General features: G+C 27.8%; 3 protein-coding genes across 5 annotated transcripts; all 3 read right to left on the bottom strand.

Moving 5' to 3' along the window:
- Positions 1-22: 22 nt before the first annotated feature.
- On the bottom strand, positions 23-3696 carry LOC114175893 (choline monooxygenase, chloroplastic). 3 transcript variants are annotated; one of them, XM_028060739.1, is made up of 10 exons: positions 3356-3696; positions 2812-2857; positions 2454-2589; positions 2139-2207; positions 1830-2042; positions 1486-1581; positions 1097-1218; positions 860-953; positions 368-418; positions 23-282 (listed from the first exon to the last, which is right to left on the bottom strand). In XM_028060739.1, exons 1-10 carry the CDS (start codon positions 3633-3635, stop codon positions 145-147), a joined length of 1245 nt encoding a protein of 414 aa, XP_027916540.1. In that variant the 5' UTR covers positions 3636-3696; the 3' UTR covers positions 23-144. The 3 variants fall into 3 exon arrangements, with proteins under 3 accessions (XP_027916540.1, XP_027916539.1, XP_027916542.1); XM_028060738.1 differs by having other exon boundaries at positions 2133-2207; positions 3356-3695; XM_028060741.1 differs by lacking the exons at positions 23-282; positions 368-418 and adding an exon at positions 455-619 and having other exon boundaries at positions 2133-2207; positions 3356-3695.
- A 2296-nt stretch (positions 3697-5992) lies between these two features.
- Positions 5993-7779, bottom strand: LOC114177455 (pentatricopeptide repeat-containing protein At2g37320-like). Its single transcript, XM_028062794.1, has one exon. It carries the CDS (start codon positions 7699-7701, stop codon positions 6148-6150), a length of 1554 nt encoding a protein of 517 aa, XP_027918595.1. The 5' UTR covers positions 7702-7779; the 3' UTR covers positions 5993-6147.
- A 533-nt stretch (positions 7780-8312) lies between these two features.
- LOC114177456 (agamous-like MADS-box protein AGL61) lies at positions 8313-8998 on the bottom strand. Its single transcript, XM_028062795.1, has one exon. The coding sequence runs from the start codon at positions 8991-8993 to the stop codon at positions 8421-8423; it is 573 nt and encodes a 190-aa protein (XP_027918596.1). The 5' UTR covers positions 8994-8998; the 3' UTR covers positions 8313-8420.
- Positions 8999-18872: the final 9874 nt, after the last annotated feature.

An 18872-nucleotide genomic window follows, 5' to 3' on the forward strand; every position in this document is an offset into this window, starting at 1 on the left:
AGATGATATTGATCAATTTCCATTTGGCACAAGTTTTACTCTTAAATAAAAAAATAATAATAATTACATGTCACGTAAGTATTGATCAAGACTACACTGTACATAGTCCCAAGCATGTAATAATTTTGCGTGGCAGAGAGGAGTTTACTTTGTCAGGTTTTCATAGAGCAGACAATGGAAATGGTGCATGGCCAGCTCAACCGTTGGGGCATATCTGCCGACCGAATATGCTGGGGACTGGAGACCTTTCTGGACACCTTCACACAACACCACATCTTCTATCTGCGCATCAACCACCAAATAAATATGGATATATATTACAATATAGGAAAACATCTAATCAACCTTGCAAAACCAATGCTTTTACCTGCACTTTCTCACTATCTTGTAAACTTTTTTCTACAAAATCTGTGTCATTCTGCTCAGTCAAAGAGAAGGCGGTACGTGTCAGTGTTTTAAATTCACTGCAATTATTTTAATAAGAATTTATTTATTTATTTTCTAATCCTAGTGATTTGTGGTGTTAAAACCCACAAACTAACACTCCATCCTTTATCATGTAGAAATGTATTAATGAAGGTCTTGAGGCTTCAGTGTAAAAGAAAGTCTCGAGACTTCACTATACTTGTACACAAAATCCATCAAAAGTATGAGGGCAAAGATCTGAACTTCTCATTTCATAATATTTCATTAATCACAAAGTGTTTCCGCCTAGATTACCTAACGGTGGCTAAGTTTCTTCAAATCTAATTCCATGAACAGTAGTTAAAAACTATCAGAACAAGGTTCATTGGAAGATTATTTTTTTTTATCCCAATTTGAGTAGAATCTGATTATTGCGTACATAACTAGGAGTTACCTTCAGAGAGCGTTCAAGATAGTAGTCAAATATTACTTGACATTTGTTGGGTCCTAGTGGAACCACAAGATTGGTGTCCATCCAAGGTCCGTACCTGTGAATGCCAGCAAGCACCACAAGTTATAAAGCATGCTAATTTGCAAAACCAATACATTGAATGTATCAAAATATCTTTTTTAAATGAATAAGATGACTAAAAAATGATCTGCCATGCTTAAACAACAATAAAGCAAGCACCTATTAATCATGAAGTTTGGGTAAATAAAAGCATATATAGCTTTTCTTCCAAGTCGATCATAATTCTCTTCACTTTTCTCTGAGCTACCTTCACAACTCTGGATGCTAACCTTTTCAAACATCTGTTGTCTCATTCATAAACCATCCTTTTAGTACATAAGCAATCAGATGTGTAACAAAAAGAAAACAAAATGAAAATCCAGTGCCAAAAGTTTCATATTTTAGTTAGTAGACTGATAAAGAGAATTATTTATTCTGGTTGCAGAAAAGGATGAAAAGTCATGTAACAAGGGTTCCAAAAAACCATCTACATGACTCAATTTTCATGCTACAGTACAATAGCATGTAAAATGAAAAGATTTTTTTTTAAAGACAGTAAAGAACCTTACAGTGATAGAATAGGAATCCATCTTAAGACCAGAAGCAAGGCCTTTATGTGCATACGGCACATGATAGCCACCATCTAAGTAGTTATCACAGAATACCTGCAAAAAAAGACCATGCAATTGCTAAAGTCCTAGCAACTCCTTGAATCATACAAACAAGCTGATGCTTAAAAATTCTTGTAATTCACTGGTGAGATAAAGCAAACAGGTTTACCTATTATACGTGAGAGTGAAGTTTCATAAACCAGGTAAAATATCTGGTGACATAACTATTAGGAAAATGAAACTGCACCTCAAGTAATAAACATAACTTCCAGTAAAATGAATAAAAAATAGTCAATTCACACCTTCCAATTGCATTCAATTGTGTATTCACGCCTGCAAACATAACTTAGTGAAGAATCGATTCCACTGGAACTCAGTACTTCTGAACAGCTACCCAGCCATTCCTTTGACACATTATGACAATCAACTTCTTTCTGAGAACGATTCTCTTTCTCCAAATTGAGAAGAATAAAAGGTCCCCAGGTAGCTACTTTGATTGGTAAAAGGCCAAAGTCCTACCCTTCATGGTGACAGAGAAATCAGTTGACCTTTCCCTCGGAAAAATATACAGTACAATTAACTTATCATAGAACATATCTGCATACATTTACATTGAAATTTTTCATTCCTGATATTCTAGTGGCCTTTAGAAGTGCTCCATTGAAACCATAAGTCCACCCCTGCAGAAATCATAGTATTTTCATATCTCAGTTTCCAAAACAAAGAAAAGAAGTAAAAATAGAAACCTACTGTGAGAAAGTATCAGATCATGATAACTGAGTAACAGCCATTACCTATGAAGGAAAGCTTGACAATTATGCCTTCAATTTCACAAGGATCAGAATATAAAAATGGAGGGGATCTATAGAGAAGAGAATCAAAATAAGTATGCTAATATGCATATTTATCACTGTTGGTAAACTCACATGATAAGGGCAGACAAAGCACGACTTCTTTCCACTCCCATAAGCAAGAAGGGAAGCATGATGACGACAGACATTGTGAAAGGCACGGACCATGCCACTGTCATCACGACAGACCACATATTCCACATCTCCTAGTCTGCAATATTTAGTCACCACTTCGTTCTCAGAAACTTGGAAGAAAAGAAAATGAATACAGTGCACTACTGATTAACTCACTCCTAAATATTCTTTCTCTCTACTAAGAACCAAATGGAGCTACAAACGGAAAACTGTCATTAACATGTCCAAATACCACAAAATGAAATCAAGTCTACGAATTTCTATTGAAGAAAAAAATAGATGGATTGGAAAAGAAAACCTTCCAGTGAAATAGTCACGGGGATCCTTTATCTGCTCCGTGGATCCTGTAATAAAGATTCAGTGAAACTCGAGAACTTTTGGCGGACAGAAAGTCAGGTAAAAGTAGAAGACATAATTGAAACTTGAAATGGCTTCTTTAGACTTGTAAAGACTTGTAAAAGAGAAAAAAAAAAAAAAAAGTTTATGCGTAAACTAATATGTAAATTTTTTTATATAATTTCTTTAAATCTTTATTTTTGATTTATGTAAAAATTACTTTCACCTTATTTCTCTTTACTTCTTATCTTTTTCTCTTAAACAGAAAGTTTGTTTGTTGTCTTACTCCCAAAAGGGAGAGGATCACATTTCATATTTGTGCAACCAGTGATAATGGTTTGCATAAAAATTAAAATCATTTTGTTCTTTTCAATCATCAAAACTATTCATCGGATTGAAATTCTACATCTACAATTTGTTTTCCTCGAGGGGTCAAGAAAGCAAAACGAAAATAGCCAAGAAAAGAAGGGGGAAAAGGTTGAATCTTTGGGCAGAATAAAACTGACCCACTACTTGCCAGCCTCTGTAGAAGACGCGATCGAGCTCAAGGTGGAAGAAAGAGGGGTCGGTGTACCATGATGTTGGGGGGGTAACGGCTTCCTCTATAGGAATCTTCGGATTGAAGTGGTGGACAAGTCTCTGAGTCTGAGATGTTTGGATGTCTGAATTGTGAATAAGGCAACGAGAGAGTATTGAACTTTTGTTTGAAAAATTAAGGTTTATGAGTTGTCCTTGTCGAGGAGTAGAGATAAAGGGTATCAGCTGCATGCTCATTGCCATTTGCATCTTCGTTACAGTTCACTTGTTTTCCCTTCTTTCTGCACTGCTCAATCTGTATATATACAACTAATCACAATAAATAAAAGTTCATACTAACTCACTTATGTACCTTGCTTTCTCCATTAAATTAACAAATAAATAATTTAAATCAAAATAATATTTTTTAGTGGGCATCTCCTCGATTAGTTCTCATCCAATTTTATATTTTGAAAATAATTTATTTTGAAATGATATGAACCTATCTCTCATATACAAACATATATATTTTTATTACGAAATTAGACATTAATGAATGGTTTAAGAATAATTTAGTAGTAATGGTACAATAAATTGAATAAATAATAAATATTCTGATAATGAGTAACACAATAAATCTATCAAATAATAAATTTCGTGTTAAGATAAATTTACGAGGACTTTACATTTAATTATATAATATTATGAAATTATTTTATCTATTGGATATGAGATTTTCGACATTTTTTATAATTACTCATACATAAAAAATCAATGATTATGTAGGACAATGTTTTTGAATCAAATAAGAAGCTCTTTTATTATTTTTATGCTATATAATCAATTATACAAATAAATTATATAACTTTCAACACTAATCACAAATTTGCCAAGGACTTACATAATTGATTATCTAAGGTCCATGATAAATTTATAGGGTTAAATATATTTTTAGTTTCTTAATTTTAATGCGAAATTAGAATTTGTACATGTTTCTAACTTTAATATAACATTTGAGTTTTTTATACCGTTTGCAATCCAATCGTTAACATAGTAATACAATATTGTCCTTTGATATTGACTCGTTGAATACTTCTATTTTAGTCATTTTGAGCAAATGAGATCCAATAGAATTGCAAACATATAATTATAGTAAAAACTTAAATCCATATAAGAAATGTCAGAAGATTGATTTCGTACCATTTCCTAAAGAATTCTATTCCCTTTTTAATTGATGCAAGCAAACCACTTGAGTTTACTCAGAGTTGTTTTACCCTAATTCCTTAGGTAGGTAAAATCTATTTATTGAATTCTAACCCCCAATCCCTTATATCAGTTTGCAAAAATTCAATAGAATCATGCAAAATCAATAATCATCTATATTGCAAACTAATTAGATATGTCTAATTTCCTAATTGTGACAAAACCTAACATGTTCTATTTATAATCGCAAACAACCCCCAATTTTCCAATTGTGAGATTGCTCATAGAATAAAAAGTACAATAAAACCATAAACAGACCACTAAGATAAAAAAACATCAACAAAACATCAAATGTAAATAGTAGAAACTATAATCCAGAGTCTTACATTAATCCATCAACAAATAGAAAATTAGTTCTGCATAATGTTAAAAAAAAATTAAAACTGGCAGAAGAAGAGAAAATGATGAAGATGAAGAAAGAGATTTTTCCTGAACGATCCTCCCGTTTTTATTTTTCTACATTTTTTTCACTTCTGAGGTGGTTGATGAAGATGAAGAGGGAGAGAGAGTTTTTCTAAACGATCCTCCCATTTTTATCTTTTCCACATTTTTTCTACTTGCTGAGGTGATTATTTCTCTCCCTTAACTGTTTTCTGTTTTTCTCTTTCTCTTATTTCCTTTTTCTTTAAATCCTTATTAGTCCATGTCTTCTTAAGATTTCTCGCTGAGAAATTCACATGTTGTGGAAAAATTCACAGACCACCTATGGAACTCGTTGTTTTGTATCCTATATTCTAGAGCCAAATCCATAGGTAAGTCATGGAAAAATCCACCAAGTATCTATGGAACTCGTTGTTTTGATTCCTACACCTTTGAAGCAAAATCCACAGGCAAGCCCTGAAAAAATCCACAAGTCACCTGTGGATCTCAGTGACTTGCTTCCTTCACTCTTGACAATAACTCCTTCCAACTATGATTACACCTCAAAACACCTTATTACACAAACAATGCACAAATCCAAATGTATGATCCAAAACAAAGATAATGTATGATAAAATCATTCCAATAATGTAAAAAATAATAAAAATGGCCTAACTAATGTATGAATACACATACGTTTTATCTGCTCATCATTTAGCATGCAATTTAACACAAAAAAATAACATCATTAGGTTAAAAAGACTATATGTACGAATTTCAATTTTACATCCAAAATTAAGAACTACAAACATATTTAACGCTAAATTATATAAAAAAAAATATTTTTTTATATATCATGACCTTGTAATTAAGTATACCGTAATTGATTACGTGGCTATAATTTAGAAAAAAAAGAATAAATGTCATCATTATTAAATATAAATATATTAAATGAGAATTGTAATAAATTATGATTAACTAGAATTAATTATGCACATGTTTTAAATGCAAATTCAATTAAAAATTGAGTCTAAGAATTGTTTTTTTGAATTTCCAATCATCCGCGAACATTTCTCTGCTCAGAAAAATGACTGCCCTCTGGTTCCCGCCCATTTCAAATCGTCAGTGCTGGAAATGTTAAAAGGTCCACACAATGGAGTTAGCATTGTGAAACTGAAAGCCAAATATTTTCCTCATCACACATCTGAAACTGAAAGTTTAAACTACTCATGTGGTCTATCAGACTATTCAATGTTAAAGCAATCTCTGTCCTTCTGCTGTTTGTCTTATTTTGTGCTTCAAATCTATGGATTTTGCTCTTCACTTCAACCCAACTACAACCAGGATTTGGTTTAAGACCTTTGTCTTTCATTAATTTTCGCACTCGTGCAGCCTCATTCCACCAACCAACTCTTGCATAGAGATTCGCCAGCTGCTGAAGAGTAGTTGAACACCCCGGTTCCAGCAACAACCTATTCTCTGCTGCATGGATTCCAATCTGAACACTTCCATGAAGCCTAGAGGAAGACAGTAGTGAACCCCATACTACAGCATTAGGAAAAACAGGCATATTTTGAACGAAATCACGAGCCTCCACAAGTAAACCAGCTCGACCAAGAAGATCTACAATGCAAGAATAATGATCTACTTCTGGCTGCACACCATGCTCAATCATGGAATTAAAGTAAACTTGGCCTTCTTTGACAAGACCGCCATGTCTGCATGAAGATAAAACACCAAGGTAAGTAACAGCATCAGGATTAACACCCTGCTTTATCATCTCCTCGAAGAGACTAATTGCCTCTTGAGCAAGCCCATGCTGCGCATAGCCGCTAATCATGGTATTCCATGTGATAACATCCCTACCCTCCATATTTTCAAATATGTACAAGGCCTCATCAATTGCCCCACATTTGGAATACATAGCAACGAGAGCATTATCAATGTGGAGGTAAGAGTGAAAACCCAGGTGAATTATTTGACAATGAGCACATCTCCCATATTCCAGTGCTCCACTGCCCATATATGCACTTAGAAGACTAGTGTACGTAAAATAATTTGGTCTCAAATCTGATCCCCTCATTTGATGATAGAGCTCCAAACACATGTCAACACGCCATGCTTGGGCAAACCCAGCAATAATAGCCGTCCACGAAACTACATTTCTAACAGGCATTTCTTCAAACACACGGTATGCATCGTCCAATAAGGCACACCTGCCGTACAAACTTATTAAAGAACTTCCGACATAAACATTGGCAATGAAGCCAGTTGTTATTGCTAAGCAGTGATACTGAATTCCTCCCCAGAGGTCACGCTTGGACCCACATGAGCTCACAGCCTGTGACAAGAAGCACACATCAACTCCGAACCTTTGTTCCATCCGTAGAACAGAGGACTGAATATTCATTTCAGTTGTAGTCCTCAGACTAGGTGAATTGTAACCAAGAGGAATGGTCATGGTTGCATTGTTTTCCAACATGTTCTCAATGAGCCTCAGATGGCTTTGACGACTCTTAACATCAGCACCACGTTTTTTGGGGGATACAAGGTTAAGGACTCTTAGTGCATTGGTTAAGACTTCGTTTGATAACAATTTATGGGAAGAGAAAGGCCTAAAATTTTGATTCCTAAGACAAAATGATGGATTCCTTGTGAGGAATGCATTCATTGATTCAAGTTGAATCCTTAAATGGAACAATTTTGCGGACATTCTTATCGGATTGAGGCCTCCTTCCTGCTGGTGACAAAAATATGTCGATGTGCAGAAAAAACATGACACTGTGTATGTATGGATGTGTGTAATGTGCTTATCCTAAAATTCAGAAATTCACTCTATTTATAGTTCTCGGTCCCCTTATTTAACTGATTCAATAATCTTATTTTAATTGAAAAATCATTGTTAATAAATTATTTAATTCAATAATATTTCTTTAAACATTTTACATTATCTTTTCTATATTCAATAAAGAAGTTAAACAATTCATTAAAAAAACAATCATTTGTATAAACAATTTTGAATACCATAAAATCTATGTTGAATAAAAAGTAACATTTTGTTGATAAATAACTCATAAAATAATTAAGCAACTTTCGTGATAAAAAGGTTTTTGTCTCACATGTGTAAAGTGTACAAAACACAAGGTTTTATTAGTCGTAAATTTATTTTTGATTTTCTTTTAACATCAGAATTGAAGATTAATTTCGAATATCCATGACTCTTAACATAAAAAAGGGAAAAATATGAAATAAAAATATGATAAACACCCAGAATACTCCAAAAAAACAAATTACAGATTCAATTATTCCATATCGAACCTGTAATTGGTCTTGAGTTGTTGAATATGGAGCAAAAGATTTAAACAGCAACAGAGTAAAAGTAAAAAACAAAATTGGGTTCATCATCAAAAATGAAAAATAAAAGATTCTACATCATTGAATTGAAAGCATGAACAATTGAGCAGCCCTTTCTGTTAATTTCTTCCTCAACTCATAAAGCGCCATCATAAACTGTTCCAACTCACGTTCACTCATCTCATCAATGGGGTCCTCCCACCATCTTCTGCTCAAACCCTTAACCATTTTTTCAGTTTCTGTCAGATTCTTCTTCTCCAACGCCAAATTCTTCACTGCCTCCTCGTATTGCATGTTGCTTTCTTCATATGACCCTCTTGACTCTGATGCTACCAACACTTTCGCTCCCTTCAGGTAGCTTCCAACAATGGCTTCCACGTCAGGGTGACCGAAGCAGAACAACTTTTCAGCCGGAGAAAACACAATTATGGCTATGTTCACATTGCACAGAATGCACAGTTCACTCGCTTTTTTGAACAACCCCGCTCTTCTTTTCGAGAATGTCACTTGCTTGTTGCTGGATTTCTCAATCTTCTTTATCACGGTCTTCTTCCTCCCTGTGTTTTTCTTCTTCTGCGGCTGCTTTAACCTATCCATGGCTACAGCAAAATCAGGATTATCCATGCTTACAGGAACAAGATGTTTTTCCATGCCCTAACAATACTTTACCTCTCATCAAATGATTTACGTATATGTATATTTATATTCATCATTCTTTATTGCCAACAAATCCTACTTTTACGCGTTCTCTTAGATTATGTATTTGCAAATATTTGTAATTACATTAATTACAAATAATTGAAGATTCATCATTGATTTATTCTCCTAATAAAATCCTACAATTACGTACTGTCTTAGCATTTAATTCAATTACGTAATAATGTAAGTATATATTTTCCCTCAAAATAAAAAAATTTATAGATCCTTCATTCCGATTTTCAACATGTTTCAGGTAATGAAAGGTAAATTAACAAATCAACTTGAGGTTTTATTTTGGAAGCAAATATGTTTGTATTTATGGAAAACAAGTTGTGATTCCGTTTTCTTCTCCTTTTTATACGCGGCGCATGTATATGAATAAATATAAGACTGTATTTAAATATATCTTTATTTTAAAAAAGGTAATAAGATAATACTTTACATCTACCTCAGGACTACACAGTCTTCTTATAATAAAAGTAGTAACAAAAAAATATAAAATATAGGTAACTCAAATAGACAACAAATATTTTTTAAAATAATAATATTATCATATTTAAGGCTCGTGTAATTCGAGGCCCAAGCACCAATCATTTGCCTCATCGATTTATTCTTATATTACAAATCAGAATATAGACTTTAATGAGTAAGATTCTTATTACTTTTACTTTTTTAGTATGATTTTTTTTTCAAAGCTTAATTATTTTTTGAATTTAATTAAGTTGAAAATTTTTAATTGAGTTTCTAATAGATTTTTGAGGTATGTTGAATCCTCGGAAATTTAAAACATTTTAATTAAATTCTAACAATTAAATGTTGTGTTGTTGTTAATTTTGTGATGTGGTATTTATCTTATATTATCATTCTCTTTAAATATCGTTACATAATATTTGTTTACAAGAGATTCTGATGACGAAATATATCCCAAACATTTATTCTATTAACGAAAATTATTTTTAAATTTAATTAAAATAAAAAATTTCAAAATAAAAATAAATAAATTATAAAAATACTAAATATATAATTATAAAATTATGAAATTATGAAATATAAAAATAATTTTCATTAGATTTAAAAATAATTTATAAATCAACTATAATTTTGTATTCGTGACTATTTTAATAACCAATAATTTTTTATTTTGTAAATTAATATTTAAATTGGTCACTATAGTGACTACAAATTTTTTGACACTAAAATTGATTATTAATAAAAGATTTTCTAATAATGTTAATTGTTAATTTGTTTTCTTAAAATGGGTTAAGTTCAGCGTCGATTTTTAAAGCTATTGCAAACCCTTATAGTTTCTAGGTGTTTAGTGACAATTTTTGACTTAAACAAACAAACATGAACCTAATCATGATTAGCGTGGATTTTATTTATTTTGCATGGAATTTTAGCCAAATCTAAACTTTGAGAATTCTTGCAGTGATAAGTGTTTATTAAATTAAAATATTACAAAAAGTATTAAGTCTTTCCTATTACTTGTTCTATTAGAATATATTTACCAACAATGTAATGAAAGATATATAGATCGTTATGATAAAAAATAAATTGAGAAATCAAGTAATACATTTATAAATATTTTAAAAATAAATTAAAATAGTTAATATAAGGTCAAATTAAATTTTAAGTTTGATAAATTTGAAAATTTTCGATTGAGTCTATTAAATTTTTATGATATAATAAGTACTCACAAAAATTATATTTTTCAATTAAATGTTTGTGTTCCATTTAATATTTTTTTAATTGGGTAATATGATAGTTAATTAGATTATGTAACCATTATTTTACTTAATCACCTTACTTAGTTATCATCAAATATAATGTTATAACGGTTAAATATGTTTTAGTTCATAAACTTTAACGTAAAATTGAAATTTGTTTTTATTTCAAATTTTGATATGTTTTAGTTTTCAAAATTTAAAAATAAATAGATATAATCTTTCTAATTCAATTGTGTTAAATTTTTTAGTGCATCAGATTATATTTCAAGCTATCATTTGAACTATTTACATTATTTGACATGTTTCAACTCAAATGACAACTTCAATCATTTAATACATAAAAAAAGTTTTAACATCACTGAGTTTAAACAACTATATTCATTCATTGTTAAAGTTTGATAATTAAAATGTATTAAAGTTTGGAATGGAAATTTTTGTATGCAGGTTTAGGTTTAGAGACTACATATTTAATCTATCTTATAATTTTATATTTACCAAGAGGGTAAAGTGTTATATATACCAAGAAAATAACATTTGAAACAAGAAAAAGATAAAATATAATTATTTTAAAATATTAAATTAACCATTTTGAATAAAGGCTAAACCTATACTATTTCAAAAACGTAACTTTTAAAAAATTGTAAAAAACTTACAATTCACTTAATTGAATGCATCGTGATGTATCCAAACATAATATATATTAAGATAAATCATTATAGAGGTCCTCATTTTAATAGGTCTCTTCATCTTTATTTGACTCAATTAGGTTCTTATTTTGGAAAATTAGTACTCTAACGGTGTTAATTAGATGCTACGTGTCAGCACGTGGTTTTTTTAATTTTTAATTTTTTTAATAATTTAAAAAAAAAAAAAAAAAAGTTGCCATGTGTCAATCTGACCTTGTGGCAGTGTCAGTGCCATGTGTCACTATTGGATGTCAAAATTCTCAATACAATCCCTCTCTTTGTTATTTTGTTTTAATTTGGTCACAATTTTGTTAAAACTGAATCAATTTCATTCTTATATGAAATTTAATTTTTATATAAATTTTACAATGGTATTTTTATTATAGTTGATATTTTTAACAAAATTAATTTTATTTAAATATATATTTTGCATTGAATTTTATTTAAATTTTGTTTTAAATATTTATATATCTTTAATTTATAGATAAATGTTAGAGTTTGTTTATGAATAAAAACTTTATAAATTCAAATATAAAATTTTAAACAATTTAAAATAAATATATTTATTTAAATTTTGTTTCAAATATTTATATATCTATAATTTATAGATAAATGTTAGAGTTTCTTTAAAAATAAAAACTTTATAAATTCAAATATAAAATTTTAAAACAATTTTATAACAATTTAAAATAAATATATTTATTTAAAATTTTACAATTCAATTTATAAAGTTTTTATTTTTAAACCAACTCTAATATTTGTCGATAAATTATTGATATATAAATATTTGAAAAAATATTTAAATAAAGTTCCATGTAAAATATACATTTAAATAAACTTAATTTTGTTACAAATATTAATTATTATAAAAATATCATTGTAAAATTTGTATAAAAATTAAATTGATATAAAAATGAAATTGATTCAGTTTTAAAAAAATTGGGACCAAATTGAAACAAAATAACTAAGATAGGGACTACATTGATACTTTTCACATTTAATAGTGACATGTGACATTGTCACTATCATATCACATTATTTCTGCACGTGATACAATATCAGATTGACATAGATTGACACGTGATAATTTTTTATTTTTTTAAAAAATTATTAAAAAAATTAAAATTAAAAAAATCAAAAAATTACTTGTTAACACGTGATACATAATTAACATTCTTAAAATACTACTAACAGAAAACACTTAATTATAACAAATTTTCTAAAACAAAAAACCAATTGAATTAAATAAAAATTATGAAACCTAATTATGATTTCGTTCCTATGAACTCGTTCCTGAAATGCGGAACTATGTAATTATTTAAACTATATATTATATATAAACTAGAAAAGAAGAAGACAGCAACACGTTTAATAATCCAATTCATAGCGCCAGAGATGACGTGGAGGAAGATGGAAGCAAGTCTGTGATTTCTTTACCGACTTCAATTTTATCGATGATAAAAATGGTTTTATGAGTTTCTTTTTTCTTTTTTTTAAAATACTAACCACTTGGTAAATTTTTGATCTATTATCGACGTAAATACAGACACTATGTGTGTATAATTTTTTAAATATGTGTGATATTATATTAGTAAGTAATAATATTATAATGTTATTAAGTTAATATTTAAATTAAAATTATATTTATTAAAAATAAAGTGAAATATATGATAACATATGAAATAATAACTATTAATAAATAAAGACGAAGAGAAGAAGTAGAGACATCCAATTTTATAAAAAGCTTATAAAAATATCAGTCAATTTATAAAAACTTAATAAATTATTATATTTAAATAATAAAATTGATATTTTGAAACGTGTGCAAAAAAAAAAAATCGCCTTTATATATTATAGATGCTTCCACATAATAATTTTTTATCCTCGCTTCAAACATTCAAATTGCACTATTGACCATTTAGAAGTAACTTTTAGGCTTAATTACTCGGATCATACCCATTTTGGTTCGAAAATTTCAAAATGGTACCCACTTTGAACTTTGTCTCAATTTAGTACCCAATTTTGATTATTGCATTAATGTAGTTCCCTCCGTTAAGTCTTCACAAACGGCGTTAACTACCTTGCCACGTGTCAGCCTCTGGATTTTTTAATTTTTTTAATTTTTTTAACAAATATCACTATAACATTTATATAAATAATAAATTTTGTCTTAAAAGAGATACAATATTTCTCCATTTAAAAAAAAAATATTTGAATAAAATTCAAACAAATAAATTGGATACTAGATTGAAACAAATAAACATATATGAGTACTAAATTGAAACAAATAGACACATGTGGGGACTAAGTTGAAATGAAGACAATGACACTTGCCAGGTACCTTGACACGTGGCGATATCTTGCCATGTGTTACTGACAATGCCACGTGTCACATCAAGGGTTTGACACGTGACAATTTTTTTTTTAAAAAAAAATTCAAAAAAAAAATTATAAAAAAATTTATAAAAAAATAAAAATAAAATTAAAAAATCCAGAGGCTGACACGTGGAAAGGTAGTTAACAGTGTTTGTGAATACTTAACGGAGAGTACTACATTGATGCAATAATCAAAATTGAGTACTAAATTGAGACAAAGTTCAAAGTGGTACCATTTTAAAATTTACGAACCAAAATGAGTATGATAACCTAACTTTTATATTATATAACAAATCTACCCACTTCTATAGTTGGTTGGTCTTTTCATATTAAAAAATGAAAAGTCGGGATGCTATTATTATCTTTGCTATATTTTTCAATTTAATATTTTATTAACTAATTAATGAAGTCAACTTGTCGGGGGAAACTATCACTAAAATTACTGTAAGGCAAGTACAGTTCAGTAGTGGTTTTTTATTGAATATTTTCTCTAGAAAAAAAAGACAGAAAAGAATATAAGATAAATGAGCGATGCAATTGAAAAAAAAACACAAGAATAATATTATTAAATTTATTTAGTGTTTTTTTTTTTCACTAATTGATAGCTTGAAGTCGCAATCACGATTACACATTTGATATAATCTGATAGCTACAGCTAGTGATCTGAAACTTGAACCGAATTACCCGTCACTCTTCATGCTTTAAATATTCAAATCGCATTAATCAATAAACTTGAAAAGCCTTTTATGAAGGACACGTTCAACTGTCTTTCACGATTTCTTTCAAAGGATTTTCAAATCCAAAAACAACTTTTTTTTTATCGAAAATAAAAAACATATATATAACAGCATAAATTACGTATTTTTTATTTTAGATTCTTTCCTTTAATAATTTTTGGTATATTACCCCTTCTTAAGTCTTTTCTTAATCTATTATATGAGACATCTTCGGTCTCCAACCACAACTTATCGGTATGTTTTTTTCTCAAGAATGGAGTTGATACTGAAAAAGTATATTTATGCACTGTTTTTATTTACGCAGTGTTTGATGGGTTGGTTTGGAATTAAACTTGTTAAAGCTAATAAAAACTCGTAGTACGTGTTTGGTGAATTTAGAAAGGAAAGTAAAAGACATTGTGGGTTCAATAAAAAATAATTAAGTTAGTAATAACCAACTTCTACAACAAGTATAATATATAAACGAGTTAAAATCCAAATATTAAATTGAACAAAGAGTACATCAGCCATAATCTAAATAAACTCAACAGGTCCTTCATTCTTACAAAATATTTTATCAAAAATGTATTTTGAAATTTTCTTAAAGGCAATGTTTAAAAGTGTTAAAATATACTTACAATTTGACAAGATATAATAATATAAGAATTATATTAAAATTTGAAAAGGCTTGATATAACTGCATTATACGAGAATTATACTTTTATAATAAAGTTGCATCTTTCTTACTTAATTTATTTAAACAAAAATGCTTTAAGTAATATTAAAAAATAAAATTCATTCTGTGTGAACTTGACATTTTGAAAACCTTTCAGACAAAGGTATCTGAGATTCTTGTAACCAGTGGAGGTACAACTACAGAAACATATATTAGATAACATAAATCATGCATAAAGCAAGAATAAATTAGTCTCTATTAATGGTATGCTTGATGACGAAACAAACATAAAAAAGTAAGAAATAAAAATAAATAAGTTGAGAAAAGAAAATAAGTATGTTGTGAAAATATGAGAAAAGAGTTTTAAAATCGTCTAATTTGATTAATTTAATAAAAAATACTAATATATATATATATATATATATATAATAATAATAATAATAATAATAGATCTTAATATTTTCTAAAATTATTTTTCTTTTTCTTCTCCTATATCAAATCAACAAAAATAATTATCTGGACCCTTCATTCTCCCTAGTTTCCATCAATCAACCATATCAGATAACACTAAAGTTAGAGTCAAAGTCATAGCAATAGCTCCAACCTGTAACTCATACAAATATATACATACATATATATATATATATATATATATATATATATATATATATATATATATATATATATATATATATATATATATATATATATATATATCGTCAACTTTAGATGAACCAAATTATAATAAAAAAACTATGTCAAGTATAATAAAATTAAATGCGGTTGTGAGATAATGTATTTTTTTACCGTATAAAAAAATGTGGCAAATAAATTAGTGTTCAACAAAATCCTTGTATATATGAGTGGAATTTTTACGAAGATATGGTGTTACATATTCAACTACCAACAGACGTTTTCTGAATTCTGAAAGTGATGTTTATACAATTTTAAATATAGTCATAAAGAGACGATTATTCTAATGGAAATGTCTGAATATTAAAAATAATAATTCATATTGTGGCTACCATTAATTCAGAAGGGATATGTACCACAATAATTATTTTCCACTTATAAAAGAATAAGCTGGTCAAAATATATTTTTTATCATATTTCATTTCACATATTTATTTTGGTTGAGTGTATTAAATAGTAAGTTTAAATTTAATTTATTATTATAAAATTATTTCATAAAATAAAGATTGATTTTGTTATTGAGATATATATCTTGTAGATAAAATTATATATGGATGATCTCTTACTCTCTTCATTTTGTAAACTTGATATGAATTTATAAATTAAAAAAAAATTATTAAATAATAATCAATTTTAAAAACAAAAGAAAAAATAATTAATCACTGTTGACTAAATTAATTACTATTTTATAAACATAAAATTATTAATATCTAAAATATTTTTTGTTATAAATAATTTTAAATAATTTATTAATATTAATTATCAAAGTTTTAACTATCAATGAATCAGTATCTAAATTATTTTTTAATTTAAAATTAAATACTAATTTATAATTAATTTAAACCTTACTAGTTAATATTAAAAATCAATTTATACTTTAATTTATAAACTAATTATAATTTTTATTTATGAAAAACAATTTTAGATAGTGATAAAATACTAATTTAATTAATATACTGAGTGATTATTTTAGTTTGTTATTTAATATTTTTTTAGGTGATAAACAAATCTAACATGTATTTTGATCCTGTATATGTTTTTGAACCTTATATTAGTAAAATTGGTAAAGGTGTTTTGAAATTGGATAGATGGTATTGCATAGAAAACTAAAGAATAATGAAATTGAAATTGATTTTCATTTGAATTAGATGAGAACTTCCCCAACCATTGACATTGCCCGTGATTCGCGGTGGCCGTGAGGGAGACACTGTTTGAAGAACAACACTTTGAATTGTCTTTTCCCTGACAGGCCAGATATAGTTGTGCTCCTTTTTCTATAAATAAATCATACTAATTATTTTGGAGTAAATAAGATTAAGCTTTTTATACGAACTATTTTCTATTTTAACTTATGACTATTTAATATTATTCTGATTAGACCCGAGTTCATCTAACAATATTATTAGAAACACTTAATTTTCTTTTAGATATTATACATATTTTAGAGAGTTTGAAATTCTATCACGATTTTGTTTTTAAGGGTGTGTTCTCATGCATAAATTTACTGTACATGTACTCAAAGAATTGAGAGTGATGATTTAATAAAAAAACGATTGTTGGCTTTCGGTGAAAGCAAGCGATTGATAGGCGATGATTTTGCGAGATTATATTATATTTTCAATCTCACTGTTTAGAAAAGATTTGTAAAATAAATGACCATTTTATCCTTGTTATTATATTGAAAAAAAAAAGCTCCATTGCTGCATACCCATTCCAGAATTTATGTATCCAGTTTCATGCTTCATTATCCGAATCCATATTAGTTGTATCCGATTCCACTTTTTTTTTATTTTTGGATTGTGTTACTTTGTGGCAGGAAGTTGGAACAGTTCTAAAGGAGTTCACAACACTTTTTTTTCTGTATTGAAAAAATTTAAATATTTTATTTTTTGATTCAAATATATTAAAGTATATTTTTTTCAATTAATATTTGTCTTTAATATTTAAATTTATGTAGAATTTTTTTTAAAATTAATTACAACTTATCTAATCATGATTTTATACTATATTTAATACAAAGAGCAATTTGATAATTTAACTTTTTTATACATTAAATTTTATTTTTTATTAGTCACATCACTTAAATCCTACACAAATTTTGACAAAATTTACTCTTAAATCTACTATACTATCACTTTTAAATCTCTTAAAAAAAACACAAATTTCACCCTCAAATTTACTCAAATTTCAAATCAATCATCTTCCTCTTCCTCAAATCAATCTACTTATAAAGAACACATCTTAAAAGATGTTTCAGAAGGATTAAAGAGTATTTAAACTATATTTGATCTCGACTTTTAAGTTATGTAAGACTTATTAGATGTACTAGAACAACTATTTTTAAACTTGATATTTAACAAAGTAAATATTTCGGGTTCAATATTTTACTACTTATATTATTTTTATTGTTCGTGTATCAATTAAATTGACACATGTTTAATACAAAGTGCTAAAGAATAATATGAATTAAATATTTATGTTACATAATTTAGATAACAACACACATCATTAAATGATAAAAACACGTATTTTTATTATAGAAAATAAGTTCAAAGACAACAATTTTTAAAATATTTAAAAATTAAAAAGATAAAGAGCAACATAGTATTATAAATTACATACAACTAAATATTTTATTCGAAAGACTTAACTTAAACCAACACTTGGTAATTTACTAAGTTTTTTCTTTGAAAAACTAATTATGGTTACTAAAAAAATACAATATACTGGGGGCTTGAGACTTATTTAACTCATAATTGTTTAATATAGGTAAAATGTATAATGAACAAAATACTTTAGATAGATTAAATCAATTATTTGAACCTATAAATATTATTTTATCTTAATGACTTTTGAATTTTAATATATGATTGGTTTTTATTTTGGATACCTAATAATTTTTATTTTATAAATTTTGTATTTTAATTAAATTATTTAATTTAATATTTTATTGTTAT

The sequence above is a fragment of the Vigna unguiculata genome, chromosome 3 (genome assembly GCF_004118075.2).
Source record: "Vigna unguiculata cultivar IT97K-499-35 chromosome 3, ASM411807v1, whole genome shotgun sequence".
In the NCBI taxonomy this organism is placed as follows: domain Eukaryota; kingdom Viridiplantae; phylum Streptophyta; class Magnoliopsida; order Fabales; family Fabaceae; genus Vigna; species Vigna unguiculata.

Bases quoted from the DNA above. Each gene is read 5' to 3' on its own strand.
- LOC114177455 (XM_028062794.1), bottom strand. From the start codon at position 7,701: ATGTCCGCAAAATTGTTCCATTTAAGGATTCAACTTGAATCAATGAAT.
- LOC114175893 (XM_028060738.1), bottom strand. From the start codon at position 3,635: ATGCAAATGGCAATGAGCATGCAGCTGATACCCTTTATCTCTACTCCT. The intron at 2,043-2,132 runs GTATGCAGATAT...CATGAAGGGTAG, and splicing joins TGAAAAATTTCAATGTAAAT to GACTTTGGCCTTTTACCAAT. The intron at 954-1,096 runs GTGCTTGCTTTA...TGGCATTCACAG, and splicing joins CCAAACTTCATGATTAATAG to GTACGGACCTTGGATGGACA.
- LOC114177456 (XM_028062795.1), bottom strand. From the start codon at position 8,993: ATGGAAAAACATCTTGTTCCTGTAAGCATGGATAATCCTGATTTTGCT.